This window comes from Mastomys coucha, unplaced genomic scaffold (genome assembly GCF_008632895.1).
Source record: "Mastomys coucha isolate ucsf_1 unplaced genomic scaffold, UCSF_Mcou_1 pScaffold20, whole genome shotgun sequence".
Taxonomy (NCBI): domain Eukaryota; kingdom Metazoa; phylum Chordata; class Mammalia; order Rodentia; family Muridae; genus Mastomys; species Mastomys coucha.
Window position 1 is genome coordinate 13251038 of NW_022196903.1, and position 17150 is coordinate 13268187.

A 17150-nucleotide genomic window follows, 5' to 3' on the forward strand; every position below is an offset into this window, starting at 1 on the left:
AGAATCCAAAGAAAGAACACTTTAATTTCTATTTTAAAAAAATTGAGGTTTATTTTCTTTTATTATGTATGTGTGTTTGCTTGCATGTGGGTATGTGCTGGTATCTACAGAAGGCAGGAGAGGATGTTGAATCTCCTGGAAATGGCAGTTGTGAGCTATCCAACGTGGGTGTTTTAACCTGAACTTGGATCCACTGCAAGTGCAGTGTGTGCTCATTATTACTGAACCATCTCACTAACCAACCCCTTTGGCTGATTCTTAAATGCTGAATAGCCTACTTCTTTTAGAAGGGACTTTGGAAATCATTTAGTGCAAACTTGGTTTTATAAGGTAAATGAGGTTCATTCTAGCTAATAATAGGGTTGGAGCGAAACCCACATATTTTGGCTGCTCCATTATTGAGTGTCTTTTGCACTGTATTGTACCATTTAACTTGACTTAAGTGTTTTAGATAAAGCCTGCCATGTTTCATTTATTTTATTTTATTTTTCAAGTTTCTTATTAATCCTACTCCTTCCAGATTAAAGATACATGAGGTTTGATGCTATCTGTGGGCAGTAAAAAAGGCTTTGGGTCCACTTAGATTGTTATTTTTAAGAATTTATGTTTTTTAAATGCAGCTTTTACTAGAAAAGAATGAATAATATTCATTTCAATTTATAAATAAAACCTTTGAAGTAAATAATTTAAGGGTGAGTGTATTAGTTACTTTTGCATTGCTGTGATAAAATACCTAATATACGCTACTTAGAGGAGAAAAGATTTAGTTTAGCTCATGGTTTTGGAGAGTTCTAGTAAAAATGGCAAGAAAATACTGGCGGCAAGAACAAGTGGCTAAGATCATTGTGAGGATCAGGAAGCAAGAGCAAGACCAAAACCCGGAGATGAGTATAGCTTTCACAGCCATGCCCCAGTGACCTCCTTCCACCAGCAAGACCTCACTTCCTCAAACTTGCACAGCTTCCCACAGAGTAGCCACACCATGTGTGAAACATGAGCCTTCTGTGAGCATGCAAATACAAATTCCTGACAGTCCCACCATACTGAGGTTATTCTTAGGAAAATTACTTGATATGTTGCAAAAGTCAGAAGTGTGTAAGCTACTCTGCCTTCCTGTCTGCACTTCAGTGTCCATGTACATCCATTTTGAAAATACTGTGTTGGGAATTTTAAGAAGTGGTGATTTTATTTTATATTGGTGTTTTTATATTACTATTCTTGTAATAGTTACAGTCTTAAAGTGTGGAACTCTATTCTGTTAAGTGGAAACAATTTTCTAGATGTCATAGAATTGTATCAATGTAGTAGAACACAATTTTGTTCTTTATATAGTTTTTCATACATTGGGTTTTTGCTACACACATATTACGTAATTATCTGGTAAGTATATATTCACTCATTCGAGTAGTGAGGTCTCTTGAGTGTGTCTCGTCACTCTTAGCTGAGTTTCTGCTGTGGGCTTTTATCAAAGTCTTGCCACTTTTCTGTTTCTAATCATCATACTGCATGATTCATTGTATATACTCTTGCCATTTTATTCTTTAGAGGCACTTCTAGAATTGGTTTGCCTCTCAAAATACTTTTTCTGTCTTCAAGACCATTTGGCGAGATGGCTTAGTGGGTAATGGTGTTTGCTACCCAGCAATGTGAGCCTAATGGCCTGAGTTCGGTCTCCTGTACCCCATATACACAGGTGGAAGGAGAGGACCAGCTCCATAAAGTTGTCCTCTGACCCCCCATGCATACAGCTTGAAAAGCCTCCCCTCACCATCACATACAAGCACAATGAGAGTAAAGGAGCAATTTTTAAAAATCTAATGCAACTCAGTAAATACTGATGAGCAACTGGCTGGTTCTTCCTGTGACATTGGACCACTTCTATGGTCCTTCTAACTAAAACAGTCTTTTTTTTCCCCGTTATCCCGCTCCCCTCCCAATCCTTTTCTCTTTTCATTTATTTAAATGTGTGCTTGTGAGGAAGCCAGAGAATGACATGGGGGTCTCTGTCTCTCTTGCTCTCCCCCTTATGTTTTGAGTCAGGGTGTTGCACTAAAACTGAAACTTACTCTTTTGGTTAGGCTTGCTGCCCTGTTAACCCCTGGAGTTAGCCTACTTCTGTCCCTTAGCATGGGATTACAGAAATGCAGTGTTCTATGTTTTACTAGGTTCCTAGAGATCTGAATGTAGACCTCATGCATGTTCAGTAAACACCCATTAAGCCATCTCACCTGAACTATCTCCCGCTTTCTAGAAGGCAAAGCCTACTTTCCTAGTATCACATTCATGATTCTAGAGTTTTCTTTTTTCTTTTTTTGCCAGAATAATGTAATTTCTTGAAAATGTGTTAGTAATTCTCGAATGTTACTTTCTACTTTTTGCTACTATCTGATGTTCTCTTTAGGTATTCTCTCGTTTGTTCAACTAAAAGACCTTTGCAATAGGAACTGCTTGAGTATCACAGTACCTAGTTGTTTACTAATTTCTTAAATAATTATATAGCTAAGTTATATATTTATAATCATTGCTTTCAGGTTCTTATAATAAGAGGCCATATATTTACTGGTTATGTTTCATTTTGCCAAGTTAAAAGCTGCATATTATTAGTTGGTTTTTAAAACAACCATATCGGTATTTTAACTATAGTTAACAAAAGATAAGTAAAATAGTTTTATCAACCACAACATGTACAGTATAGATTAACTGGCAGGTGATTATTTCAAACACGACTACAGTTTTAAATAATTGACTTTTTTCTTTTTTAGTGCATTTGCACAGTATAACCTGGACCAGTTTACACCAGTAAAAATTGAAGGCTATGAAGATCAGGTATGTTTTATAAAACACCAAATCACACTGCTCTTTGTTTCATTTATAAAAAGCTATCCTGGAAGAATTGTGAGATGGTGTAACATTACTCATTTTAGTTGAAGGCATTTAATGGCAAGATAATTGAAATGGTCATTTTTATTTTTGGAAGTAGTAATATCAGAAAGTCAGTTAGCGGTAACCAGGTATAGTGGTTCTAATGCCTCTGTTGGCCTCCATGGGCACCTGCATTCACATGAACAGGCATGCTCATACATACAAATAATTGCACACTAGTTATTGTTTCATTTCTCCAGAGATTTAGTTGGTTACTGTCACAAACAGTATTACATCAAGTGTCTATATTCCTGGTAACATTGACTGTGATTTTCTTTAGATAAGTCCCTAGAAGATTTGCTACATTAGTGAATACATCTTTTAAAAATGTTTAATAGCTGGTAAAGTCATTTTAACAAGGTAGCATAATTTTAATACTTAAAACCAAAAACTTTCTTAAAAAATTGGTGTCTACTAATTTTACACATGAACATATGTTTAATAACTTTAAAGATGGTAACAGATAAGGGGCCATTGAGATGGCTCTTGGGTACCAGCACTGCTGTGCAAGCCTGTGCAAAACCTGATTTTGACCCCTGGAGCGTATAGTAGAACAAATGACCTGACTCAGAAGCTGCCCTCTGATAGCATTTACTGTGTCTCAAGTACATTTTTTAAAGTATCCATTGTAAATAAGAGCAGTGTTAAGGATTTACAACAAAACTTCACCATTTTAATGGTGCTTTCCCCTTCTCCAGAAAACACTTGTAAACACTTATAAATAAAGAAATGATATACCAGTAATAGATTTGTAGATTAAATTATACTATTAACATCTTGGGATATTATGCAGCTATTAAAGAGGATAGTGAGAGATAGCTAGTAGACTTTGAGGGGTTTCCATAGATGTTTATGTATAGAAAAAGTCAGGTATGTTTGGATTAAGGAACAAACCAGACCACCAGAACCTGCTGTGGCCAAAAGCAAATTTTTCTTCAGGGTACGATCTACTGGCTTGTCCCCAAGTACAGGGGATATAGCACTGCCACAAAGGAGCTTGGGGTTTTATAGGGTGCTTTTAGTTGGGTAGAGTGTTGGCAAGAGAGCATTAAAGAGAAAGAAATGTAACAATAGTTTGCCAGGGGTCAGGATCGAGGGTTCTCTGTCTATTAGGAAAGCAGGAGGCTGTGGTCAAGTTCCGTTGAGTCAAGGGTTTAGCAGACTTCTGAGAAGTAGAGAATGTGCAGCTTCTGTTTCCCCAGTGAGGCAGGGTCCACACCATCATCTATCTTGGTGCCTTAGATGATTACATCCTGGGCCAAAGTTCATAAAAATGTGTATGTTTGTATGGGCACTTTTATTATTCTTTGAAAACAGTGGCCCACAAACCATGTGTGTTTGTGGATAAGTAGATAGATGTGTACATTTATCTACTGTGGCATTTTTATTACCAAAGAATTTTTAAAAAGCTACATGCCATGTTGTCAGCACAATATCCATCAGAGGGATGGGAAAGTCTTGTAGGTCAGTATTTACTGTCTAGGACAGCTACAGGAGGAGAAAGGATAATGGCGTTTGTTTCTTTGTTTGTTTGTTTAGTAAGATACAAAATAAAAGGGCTATTCATATATTTTTTAAATGTACATAAATGCATAAAATATGTTTTAAAATTTTGGAAGTTAGTAGTAGTAATTAGTTTTTAAGAAACAAGCACATTTAGAGAACAGAAAGACTGGGTGCCAAACAAATCAGGACTAAAGAGCTGCCTCACTGGATTAAAACCATCAGATTGATAGGGCCTTGGTTTTTAAGGACTCATAGCTGCTATCAGAAATAATAAACTGCCTCTTTCAGTTGGTAGGTAGGTAGATAAATGGATGGTCACCCTCAGCACCATATAGTAGGAAATAATTTTTCCCCCACTATTAATATCCAAAAATTGTCTGGAAAGATACATTAATGTATACTAATTGAGAATACCCTCAGTATCCTTGTGGCCTACTCTTTTAAAATATATTTTCACAGTATGGTTTAAGCAGTTTCAGTGTATTTGTACAGTTTCAGGAAGGATCTTAAGCAAGTGTTTATTATTGTGTGTCCATGTTAATATTTTTTCCTAAACTTATTTGAAAATTGAAGGTCTTGATAACAGAACATGGAGACTTGGGAAATGGAAAATTTTTGGATCCAAAAAACAGAATCTGTTTCAAATTTGATCATTTAAGAAAGGAAGCAACTGATCCAAGGCCCTACGAAGCAGAAAATGCTATTGAATCCTGGAGAACTTCAGTAGAAACTGCACTGCGAGCTTATGTAAAAGAGCATTATCCAAATGGGGTCTGCACTGTGAGTTGTCAGTGGACAGTTCTTTCCTGTTGTTTCTTATACAGATGTGCCAGTTTATATAATTCCTTGAAACTTACAGTACTGTAGAACTAACAGCTTATATAGCATCTAACTTTTTTCTTTCAAGAATGTTTATCTTTCTAAAAAAATATGATAGCCCTAAATGGTAAACTAATAGGATGTTAAATTAAATTCAGATAGACACTAGATAAAAGGATATGATGGTAGTACTCGTTTTAGTCATCTGCCCATGTTCAGCTTAAATTAAATTTTATTTAGTTACAAAAATCTTAATCATTTCATGTTTAATTTCCTGTTGTTTTAATGTTATTTGTTCATTGATTTAACCAACTTTTTCTGAATGAAATATTGTAGTATAACTAAATGGTTTTCGTTTTTGAACTTTGCTAAGATTGTTTGTATCCAGATACACTCTTTAGCACCTGAGTTTGGTCTTCTCCATAGCCATAATGATCTTTCAAAATGTAGATAAGATCCTGAAAAATCCTGTGCTTGGATTCTTTCAGCGCTTAGGATTGCTTGAGTAGGGTAGAGTCTAGGCATCTGAGAGAGACTGTGAAGCCATGTGGCCTTGGTTCTGTTTACCTATCCGACCTAAAATTACTATATATCATAGTTTATACCCACTTTCTATGGTGTCTTATAGATAGATACTTGAGCTTAACTAAACTCACTATTGTTCTTGTTTTCTTTGCCAATAAGGTGTATGGCAAAAAAGTAGATGGGCAGCAAACCATTATTGCATGCATAGAAAGCCATCAGTTTCAAGCAAAAAACTTTTGGTAAGTTAAAGTTTTGTGCACTTAATTTTAACAATGTTTATATTCCATATAACTCAAACTGTACCTTCTTTGTGTGACTGTGTTACCAAGAGCAATATGAACTTGATAACTAAAACTGCTGCCCTTTGAGAGTTTGAAAGATACTTGCTTCATAATGATCATCTGAGTCATTAGAGTGCAGTAAACCAGATGACATTCACCAGAGTGTAGGAGAGCAGAGTGATCTGCGAAGGGAACTGGCAGCCACCTAAGCATGTGTGCTTGCAAACAGACCAGGTGGCACCCCATCTGCTCATTCTGAAAATGGGGTGTTCCTGTATTTTACTCAAGGGAGTAACACAGAAGCAGTTAAAAAATTAAGAACCAGGAGTTGTCTTTAAATTTGGGAACTTTAAGTTAGGTGGATTTTTTTTTTTTTTGTGAGTATGGGCATTGTTTTGTTGGAAGGTGTGAGAAGGTAGAATTACAATCATGCTTTGTAACTGCATACATAACAGTTGTTTGTACAAAAGTTTGCATTCCCTATGTTCATTTATCAGGTGTTTAGGAAATTGGTAAATTTTATTCTGAATCTCTGTATCATAAAATTCTAAGGTTCTCTGAGATGCTTATTAGTTTAAACTTAAAGTTTTGACCAACTTTTTGTTAATACATGCTGAATATCAGTAAACATGATGGAAATGTTTGCATTTCAAGTATATTGAGTTTTGACTCATTAAGTTGCTCGGGCTACTCTTGAGTGTCGGTAACCCCAGTTTAGGCTCTAACCAAGGCTGTTTACTACTTTGTCATGTCAGAAATCAACTCCAGGTTATTTAAAAGGCTAACCAAAAATATTTGGAGAAATGCAGATCCATCATCAGTATCTAAATGTATGCCTAAATGACAGACTACTGCTTCCTAAAGATAGTGGCAAACAGAGGTTTCTTTGTCTTATCTCCATAGTCCTAAACCAATAAAGCTTTGGAAAATTATGGTTTATGTATTTGTGCCAGGAAATACATAATAAATCAACTGTTGAGCTTGACCTATTAAAGGAAAATTCTTACTAAGTTTTACTTACAAATCTTTGGGGAAACTTATTATTAGCTTTCAAAAACAAAATTAAATCTCTTTAACTTTTCTATTCTCATTATTTCACTTTACATACCGACTCCTTTTGTAAACCACCACTGTGAATCTATTTCTTTGAAGCTAATGATTCTCACTTAGTATAGGCAGGGTTTGGTAGTGGGTAGCTGTAATCTCAGCACTCAGGAAGCCAAGTAGGAAGACTGCAGGATTGCAGCCTACCTAGGCTCATGGCAAGACTGTCTCAAAAACAGAAGAGACGGGTAGTCGTAAAAGAGTTTCTTTCACTTCACTTGAAACTGTCTCTTCTAGTTCTTTATGTCTGGCACTATTGGGAACTTAAATATTAGTTGAAGAAACATTTGCAATTACAGAATTAATAAAAAAGAGGTATATAGAATATTCATGAAAACTAGAAGATGTTGGCCATTTATTCTCTATTGAGTGAAGGGTATATTTACTCAGTATAATAGTGCCTTTTTGAAGAACCTTTTGAACCTCTCAACTTGTACCATTATGGAATTTATTTTTTTCTTACACAGTCAATGGCAGTCTATGTATATATACTCCCAGAGTAATGCATGTATTTAGGACTCAGTATTTTCTTGGTCTAATGCCTAAATAAAAGAAATAACTTTTTTTGGAAATGTAAAACAAAAATGATGAGATCTTGATTACTTTCCAGCCAAGCTTCTGTGAATATACTTAGATAAGCCACTCAAAGACATGTTATTCATTAAATTACCTTGTATTTCCTAAATAGTTTTCAGGTGATTTGTGTTGACTATAGGTATGAAGATTTTGTCATTATACAGGTTTTTTTTCATGGGGTAAGAAACTTAGAAATAATTTGATAGTAAGCAGGAGTCAAATGATACATTAACTGACTCTTTAAAAAAAAAACTCAGAAAAGCAGAAAGCCATTAATTTGCATTTTAGAATGTCAATGTACAAAGAAAAATGGCTAAAAAGATATTTATGCACAGTTTCAGAAAATAGAATAAAAACGGCAAACCAATTGTGTATTGTTTCCTAATTTTCTACTATGAATGTGATAATTTGTATACCTGTACCAAAAACATTTTTTGAAAATAGTGCCTTTTGTGTGAAAACTTAAACCTGATGTTGGAAAAGGCAACTACATCCAGCCCCTTCCAGATAGCAAAACCTAACTAGGATTATTTGTTGTTACTCTGTGTCATTTGGCAAATATTAAACAGCTCCATTTGTGTTTGGGGAAATGCCATGATAGTTCAAACATTCAGTTATTTCTTAAAGAAATCATTTAAGGGTCTCAATTGCTAACTCATGAGGACCTGAGTTTGATCCCCACCAGAGGGGCCTTGGTGCACTGTCAGAGCTGGAGAGGAGGAACCTGGTGGTGGACCCCGTAGGACATTTTGGTGAGCTCAGAGACAGTAAGAGATGGTGTCTCAAAAACAGGGTGGATGCCTCCTAGGCTCAACCCTAATACATTTGTACCCTCCCTACTCAAACATACAAAAAGAAGTAGTTTAAAACTCTCTCCTAAGCGTGTTTTAGAACATCTCGGTGTAGGGGCATACACTTTAAGCCTACAACTTGGAAGGCAGAGGGAGGTAGATTTCTGTGAGTTTGAGGCCAGCCTAGTCTCATGGTTCCAGGATAGCCAGGCCCTGTCTCAGGTGTGTGTTGTTAAGTGGCTTTAGAGCCAGTAAGATAATGATTCAGCGGGTGAGTGAAACCACCTGCTTGCCAAGTCTGCTGCTCTAAATGTGTTTTCTGGAACCCATAGAATAGAGAAGCAACTCTTACAGGCTATCCTCTGACCTCCACATGCATGAGGTGGCACATGGATATACACACATATAAATACATACATAAATAATTATTAAGACAATTGTATCACTTAGTTTTGGCTTGTATTTTAAGATTTATATTATGTTTTTTCTTGGGTAAAATTTTAACGTGTCTCTAACTAAACTTTGAATCTCTTAAATATTGCAGTGGTTATAAAATCTGTGCCCATTATCTTTCTTCTGCCCTCCTTTACACTGTAGCATTAAATTTAAACCTGAAACAATATTGATTCAAATTATTTTCCCTACCCTTATTTACAGCTGCTGTTTTTATTTTTAAGGAATGGTCGTTGGAGGTCAGAGTGGAAGTTTACAGTCGCTCCTTCCACCACACAGGTGGTTGGCATTTTGAAAATTCAGGTATGAAAAAAGAGATTATTTACTGATCTCTAGATGGTTCTGGACTAACACATAATTTAAGCAGCTTATACTTTAATAGTATATCATAATCTTTCTAGATTTTCTTTTAGGGCAATGGGAAAAACAAGTAGTGTTCTTTTTTAAGTCTTTTAAATAACCTGCCACTTCATTCCCTACTCATTAAAAGTCCACGAGGATAGCTGACAGTTTCTAAAACAGAGCTAAAATTAGATGCTGCCATTTGGTCTCCTCTTCATACAGTTTGTTCAACTAAGCATTTGCATTGAATGTATTCTGTGAGCTGAAATGAGTGGAGTTGGGTGAAACATAATTATATACATATCTTACTATATTACGTATGGGTTTAAAATAACTCCTTATATGAATGAAATGCACTAGAATTGAACTCTTTGGTTCTTAATGTAAATTTTAATATTTACATAGAACATTTGATATAAGTAAGTGCTTACTTGAGTCCTAATATACTGCATAAGTCAAAGGAATGTACTGGCTAAGCTTTGTTTGGGTTCACCCATCATAATATCACGCATTATAAAAATTATTATATGCTAAAAGCTCTAAGAAATAAAAATAAACCAGTGCTGAAGCTATGTCATGTAGCTTTGGTATATTTCCTAGTTTTATATTCTGTTACCTTAATGTTTTGGTGCCTGTTCATTTAGGGACCCAAGACTAGAAGTTGAGGCCATGAATTTTGAAGTCAGATTTCATGGGTTTGAATTCTAGCCAGTTACTGTTTGTGTGACCTCAGGAAGTTTGATCTCTTGTTATATCTTTGTCTAAAGACATAAACTGTTGAAAAGATTTTAGATTATTTTTTAGATTATTTGAGAATTAATTCATGGATAAAAAAAGTTAGAGCAAGGCACAGAGGAGTCAGTGGATGATAGCCGTTGTTAATCCCTTCTCCTTCAGTTTGTCCTCAGTAGCATTGACCCCAGACAGTTACAACACTTTGTAAAATGGTGCCCCTGGTTGGACCACTTTGTCCTAGTTCTGACTTTGGGGCCTAGCTCTTTTGCAACTTGATTTTATAAACTAGTTTACTCCCTGTCTTACTCACTTGCCTGTGGCCGTGAAAAGAACCTCATGACCAAGGAAGGCAGTTGATAGACAAAAACGGTTATCTGGGCTTATAGTGTCAGAGGGTGAATCCATCTGCCACCCGCCATCGTGGTGGAGCCTAGCAGCAAGCAGGCAGCCATGAAGCTAGGATAGAAGAGCTTACATCCTAATTCATCAGCACAGGTGCTAGCTGGGATTATTGAGGACTACTAACACTTCAAAGAGTGTCCCCAGTGGCACAGCTCCTCCAACAAGGCCACACCTCTTCATCTTTCCCAAAAAGTTTCACCAACTAGGGTCCAAGCATTCTAATATATAAGGCCTACTGAGACTACTCTATTCAAACACCACTGTGTTCCCTAATGTATTTTTCACATTGCCTTTACCACAGATAATTAAAAAAATTTTTCTTTTAAAGACTTATTTATTTATTTTATGTAAGTACACTGTAGCTGTCTTCAGACACTCCAGAAGAGGGCATCAGATCCCATGATCATTACAGATGATTATGAGCCACCATGTGGTTTCTGGGACTTGAACTCAGGACCTTCGGAAGAGCAGTCAGTGCTCTTAACCACTGAGCCACCTCACCAGCCCGATATTTTAAAATTTTAAGTCTGTATTTGTCACTTTCAAGTCTAACATTTTGTGGTCCAAATCAGAAATATTTGCACAACATACAAAGCCCAAAAATACCTATGTATTTATTTCCGCAACTCTTTCCTTGTTCATGCTTTCTGTGCAGTGCAGCTATAAATATCACAGCCCTTCATTTATCTCAGAGTCCTTTTTATTCCTTGGAGAGAATCTGTTAATGTGCTTGTGTTGGAAGACGAGGTCAGGAGCTTGGTCTTTTTAAAAGTCATGTATCTATAATATTATATAGAGATACATGTAAATGTATGTATCATAATTATAGTAATGAATCACTTAATACTTGAGTAAACTCATTTCTAATTTTTGGGGAAATGGTTGGTAGAAATGTACAAAGAAGCAGTTTTTACTGGAAGGACGAGGAGAATATTAGGCCAGTTTTAGACATCTTAGATTTGGACATCAGTAGAATGACTGTGAGGTAAAATATCTCACAGTGACAATTGCTGTGTGTATGAAGATAGAGTGCAAGAATGTATAGTCTCTAGACTTCTGGCTGCTAAAGTTCCAAAGGTGTAGAAGGTCTAGAGCTCATAAAAGTCTGAGCTCCAGCTAAAATTGGTAGTGATGTTTATTGGTGGTACCTGGGAACATTCCTGTAATTATGTTGTTTATTTTCTTTCTCTCACAGGTTCATTATTATGAAGATGGTAATGTTCAGCTAGTGAGTCATAAAGATATACAAGATTCTCTCACAGTATCTGTAAGTAATGAGTTCCTCAGTGAACATAAAATAACAATGTTTTTGTAAAACACCAACTTTACAGTTGACTTTTAGTGATATTTTTCCTTCAGATTAGAGTTTTCAAGTAAATTAAAGTTGATGTAATTCTGTGCATTTTGGGCAGCTAAGTATAGAGTTTGAGGGGATTGTGGTTTTACAGCAGATGCAAAGATCTACTTTCTGACATGATGCATTTGTCTGTTATGGACATTTCAGATGACTAATCAATAGTGTTTTTTGGTACTGGCTTTTCCATTTAATAGTTTTGATCATTGTCTTCTGTTAATGGTTTTAGTCCCTTTTGTTGCCCAGTAATAGTCCATTTTGTGGTTATACACCTTCATCAATCCACCAGTTACCATAGCTATTCTGTTCTCTAGATTGTTTTGAACATTCATGTACTATTTTTGTATGAACCTTTTTAAATTTTTTGTTGTCATGCATAAGAATGTTGTTATCTATAGGAATTGATTTATGTGGTATGTTTAGTGTTTTGAATTAGTGTCATGTTGTTTCCCAGAGTGACTACCACTTTAGAGTTTTAATAGCAGGAGATGAAGGCTCCATATTTTCTGTATCCACTAAAAGTTGGTGTTTTGGTTGCAGTTCTTTGTCTTCGGTTTATCTGCTCCCATAATAAAACACCATGACCAAAAAACAACCTAGAGAGGGAGAGTTCATTTCATCTTGTATTTTGTAGTCCTTCCATCTTAGTTACTGCATCTGTGATAAAACACCATAACCCAGGCAACTTGTGAACAGAAGAGTTTAAGTGGGGCTTCCAGTTACAGGGGGATAGGATTCCTTCACTCTGATGGGAGAAGGCAGCATGCATTGTAGGGATGGCCCTGAACAGCAGCTGAGAGGACACATTGATGCACCAATAAGAAAAAAGTACACTGGTAGTGGCACTTGTCCTTTGAGACCTCAGAGCTCACTCCCAGTGATACACTTCTCCCAGTAAGAACATACCTCCTAATCTTCCCAAACAGCCACCAACTAAGGACCAAGTACTCAAATATAATAAGCCTGTGAGGGCCATTCTTACTCAAGACATCACAACATCATTTAGAGAATTCAAGGCAGGAATTCAAATTCATAACTGATACTGAAGCAGAGACCATGGAGGAATGCCACTCACTTACTTGTTTCCATGGCTTCCCCAGCTTGCTTTTTTATTTAGCTCAGAAACATACCAAGGGGTACTGTACACAATGTGCAGGTACCTCTCATATTAGTCTTGATAATCAAGAAAATGCCCCAGATACATGTCCAAGGGCTGGTCTGATAGGGGCAGTTCTCAGTTGAGTTCCCACTTCCCAATCGACTCTAGTTGTATCAAGTCTGCTTTTCTGTCTCCCTGATAATTGCGTAGGTTGACCCTCATAGTGTTTTTATTGGCCATTTTCTTTTTATGGTTGAGAGAGTTAATGTCTGCTCAATTTCATTGCCTATTTCCTCTTTCTTTCTTTTTTTTAATTTAGTTAGTTTTATGTGTATGTGTGTTTTGCTGGTGTGTATGCCTATGTACGTGTACATTGTGCCTGTAGAGGCCACAAGAGGGCCTTGGGTCCCCTGGAACTGGAGTTACAAATGGTTGTTGAGCTACCTACCCTATGTGTGCTGGGACGAGAACCCACATTCTCTGGGGAGACAAGCTGAGCCACCTCTGCAGCCCCCATTGGCAGTTTCTTCATTGCTTATTTGTGCTTTTACTATATTCTAGATGCATGTCTGGGATCTGGTAATTTGTAAATAATTGCACTTTTTTGTTTGTTTTTGGTTTTTGAGATAGAGTTTCTCTGTAACCTCCCTGGTTGTCCTAGAACTTGCTTTGTAGACCAGGCTGGCCTCAAACTCACAGAGATCCATCTGCCTTTGCCTCCCAAGTGCTGGGATTAAAGTCAGGTACCATTACATCTGGCTCTCTTTTCACCTTTCTGTGTGATGTCTTTCCAACTTTCTTATGGAGTCATTTGCAGAACAAAGCTATGGTACTGCCTTACTGTTTTCATTTATTTCTTCTATGTGTGCTTTTTATTATCAAAATGGAAACCAGTGCCTAAAACAAGGTCATTGAAGATAAGTATATGACTCTGTACCTAACTTTTAAACAATACTATATGTTTTAAATTCCTTCAAATTCAAGAAATTTTATATTTGAATTTTATTTCTCCTTACAGTTTTCAACATTCTTTTAATTGTCTTTGCATCTATTTTCTTGTCAGATTTTTTTTTTACCCCAAAGATACTAATGGTGTAATTAGCAGTGGTATTTCCCTATAGACATTTGTGCTTATATACAAAAGTACTAGTATAGTGTAAATATTAATTTTACAGAGGTATTCACTTTTTAAAAAAGTTTATGATTACATCGGGCCAAATGCTACCACCAAGAGAGAAAAATGACACCTTTTTGACATGGGTTCTTATAGACACCATGTTAGCAACCTGAGAGCTAGAATTAATGGTGTTTGTAACTTAGTTCCTAGGATTTATTTTCAAGACAGGGTCTCGTTATGTAGCTTTGGCTGTCTTGGAACTCACTCTGTAGATCAAGCTGACCTTGAACTTATAGAAATCTATCTGTCTTTGCCTCTGCACCCCGCTGGGATCAAAGGCATGCACAATCATGCCTAGCTGCAATAAGAGCTACATGGCTTTAAAAATAGTGGGTTAGTGGTAGAATGCTTTTCTGACATGTACAATCCCCTTAGTTATACCAGCACTGGAGAAAAACCACTGATTAAAAAAGAGAGAGCTTTAACTTTTCTTCTTTTTACTTTTATTTCAGAATGAGGTGCAAACAGCAAAAGAATTTATAAAGATTGTAGAAGCTGCAGAAAATGAATACCAGGTATGATTTTCTAAAGTATCTGTGTTCACTCAGAGATGGTTCTTAAGTTTGGTAGCTATTTTGAAACAGCTTTTAAGTCCATTTTTGTGTTTCTTTTTTTTTTTTTTTTTTTTTTTTTTTTTTATTTCACTGTTAAGCAGTGAAATGGACTGCTTAAAGAGTATTCTGAAAGTATCATGTGTTGTATGTAGTTGTTTCCTTGATTTACTTTTAACGTCTAACCACTGTCTTCTGCAGACTGCCATCAGTGAGAATTATCAGACGATGTCGGACACTACCTTCAAAGCCTTACGTCGACAGCTGCCAGTGACACGTACTAAGATCGACTGGAACAAGATCCTTAGCTACAAGATTGGCAAAGAGATGCAGAATGCATAAATGAAAATTGCATGAGCAGATTGTTTTAGTGTCTTCGCGTTACAAAAATTATTGCAAAAGTATTCTGAGCTGCCAGCTGCCCCGTGAGCTGGGCTGTTGCGTCTAAGATCACTGTAATTAAGTAGTGTGCTTAGAGCACAGAGCTTAGCTGATAACCTTGTTCATTTCCTTTGTTCAGAGGGTTGGACCTGAGTTTAGATAAGTCTCTTACTCTGTTCCTCCTTTCCAAGTCTCTCTCTCTCTCTGCTCCTTCTCCTACAGTGAAGAGGCGATCCCTCTGGGCCATGTCTAAAGGGTTTGAATATCTCAAAAGTACCTGATTTACCGTAACCCTCAAATTGTCTTTGGCTTCTGAAAGGGAGGGGGCAGCTTTTGATGTTAGCCCAGGTATTTTTAGTGGGGTCAGTAATGGGTACTCTAGTTAAGGTGGTTGATGGACTTAGCCATATATGCTGCTAAAGAAATTGTCTACCTTTTCCTTTCACCTCTTCCAGCCCAGAAGATGGAGATTAGAGGGAGAGCATTTTCTATATCAGTTACGTTAAACCTTCTCAGAAAGGTTATTTAGCTAGCTTAGTGTCTAACTAAACTTTTTTAAAACAAGGCCAAGGTCTGTTGCTGTTTTGAGATTCTGAAATTAAATGAGAATACTTATTTCAGAAATGCATTTAATGCTTTTTTTCTTGTGACAGTTATGCAAATTAGCTTGAATTCCATATGTTCCTGAGTTATTTTTATCACAAAGCCACAAGTGTATTATAAGGCAGATTGTAATATATATATAATCCTGAACTCATGAACATGTCTCAGTTGATTCTCCCTCCCCTTGGATTGAAAACTGAATTTCATTATGACATTAAAATGGCAAAATTTGGTATTTATTTGAGTAAAAAAAAAAATCACCAGTGAATCATACACTATTTTAAAATACTTTCTTTGTATATTGTCATTCTTAACAAGTTGTAAATTAGAAAATTTGGGCGTCCACATGGTATGCAACTGCATCTTTTGTTCTCCATTTTCCTATGCATTATAAGCATGTTTGTAATACTTTAAAAATATATCTACTGACACCACAGGAATTCAAGCCTCGATGAATGTTAGGATTTACTATAAGGAGTTGGTGGATTTGTGGTTTCATTGAGTAGTCTTGCTGCTTATACTCGAGTGGAATCCATTCCTCACATGCTCCTGCAGACATCTAGGCCTGGAATTTTTTTTTTAAAACACCACTTTTACTATGTATAATAAAATATTTCATTAGCTTGAATTGTATAGATTTTTAAAAATTCAATGAGAGCATGTTGTTTAATTTCTTTTTAAAATCACTGTTGGGCTTTGAAAGCATTGCAAATATATGACATTGTGACAGTTTTGGCTAATTTTCTCTTTAGTTTTTTAAGCCTTGGCATCAGGATTTTTAAGGAAAATGAACTGATAACATTAATTCTAGGTCTAGATTTTTTAAAACCGTACTTAAATTTTGATGATTCTGAAGTAAATACTAGATAAGAAACTAATTTGCTAAGTTTTATAAGTTGGGCTATCTAGCATGGGTTTACATCCATGGCGACTAATTATTTTGGCTCTTTATTTTCTAGAGTATAGAATATACTTTTGAAAATGTTTGCAACTTTTTAAATTGGCATACGAAACATGAAATTCTTCCAAAAATTCATACATGCCAAAACAATGATTGTACAATTCTATTCTATGTTACCATGGGATACCTAAAGCTCGGGGGTAGTTAATAGGAACCATAGTGGCTATGGCTAGTCTGGTGCAGGGTGAGTTAGCTAGCATATCTCCATATCTGCCAGGAGAATCGGAGTGAACTTGGAAGGCTCCTGTAGTAGTCTAGGTGGAAAAAATGCTGGCTTGTACATGAGTGGTAACTTTAGAGGCAGTATATAGTAGGAGCTAAGTTTAGTGGGATTTACTGAAAGCTTTGTTGTGAAACATGAGATGAAGATTTTTTTAATTTTTTATTTTTATTATTATTTAATCTTTTTTTACAGTTCAGTTGTTATCCCTCTCTAGGTCCACCCTCCCACAGTTTCTCGTCCCATTCCTCCTCCTCCCCACTCCCTGGGGCCTCAAGTCTCTGGAAGGTTAGGTGTATCTTCTCTCACTGAGGCCAGCCCAGGCAGTCCTCTGCTGTATATGTGTCA

The 17150-nt window shown here is 36.3% G+C and overlaps 1 protein-coding gene across 1 annotated transcript in view; it reads left to right on the forward strand.

The window, feature by feature from the left end:
- Capza2 (capping actin protein of muscle Z-line subunit alpha 2) overlaps positions 1–16350 on the forward strand; it is a 31420-nt gene extending 15070 nt beyond the window's left edge. Inside the window, exons 4-10 of the mRNA XM_031381223.1 lie at positions 2763–2826; positions 5002–5208; positions 5932–6011; positions 9202–9280; positions 11652–11723; positions 14539–14601; positions 14839–16350. Coding sequence (XP_031237083.1) covers positions 2763–2826; positions 5002–5208; positions 5932–6011; positions 9202–9280; positions 11652–11723; positions 14539–14601; positions 14839–14979 — 706 coding nt within the window. The 3' untranslated portion in view covers positions 14980–16350. The remainder of the gene's footprint in view (positions 1–2762; positions 2827–5001; positions 5209–5931; positions 6012–9201; positions 9281–11651; positions 11724–14538; positions 14602–14838) is intronic.
- Positions 16351–17150: the final 800 nt, after the last annotated feature.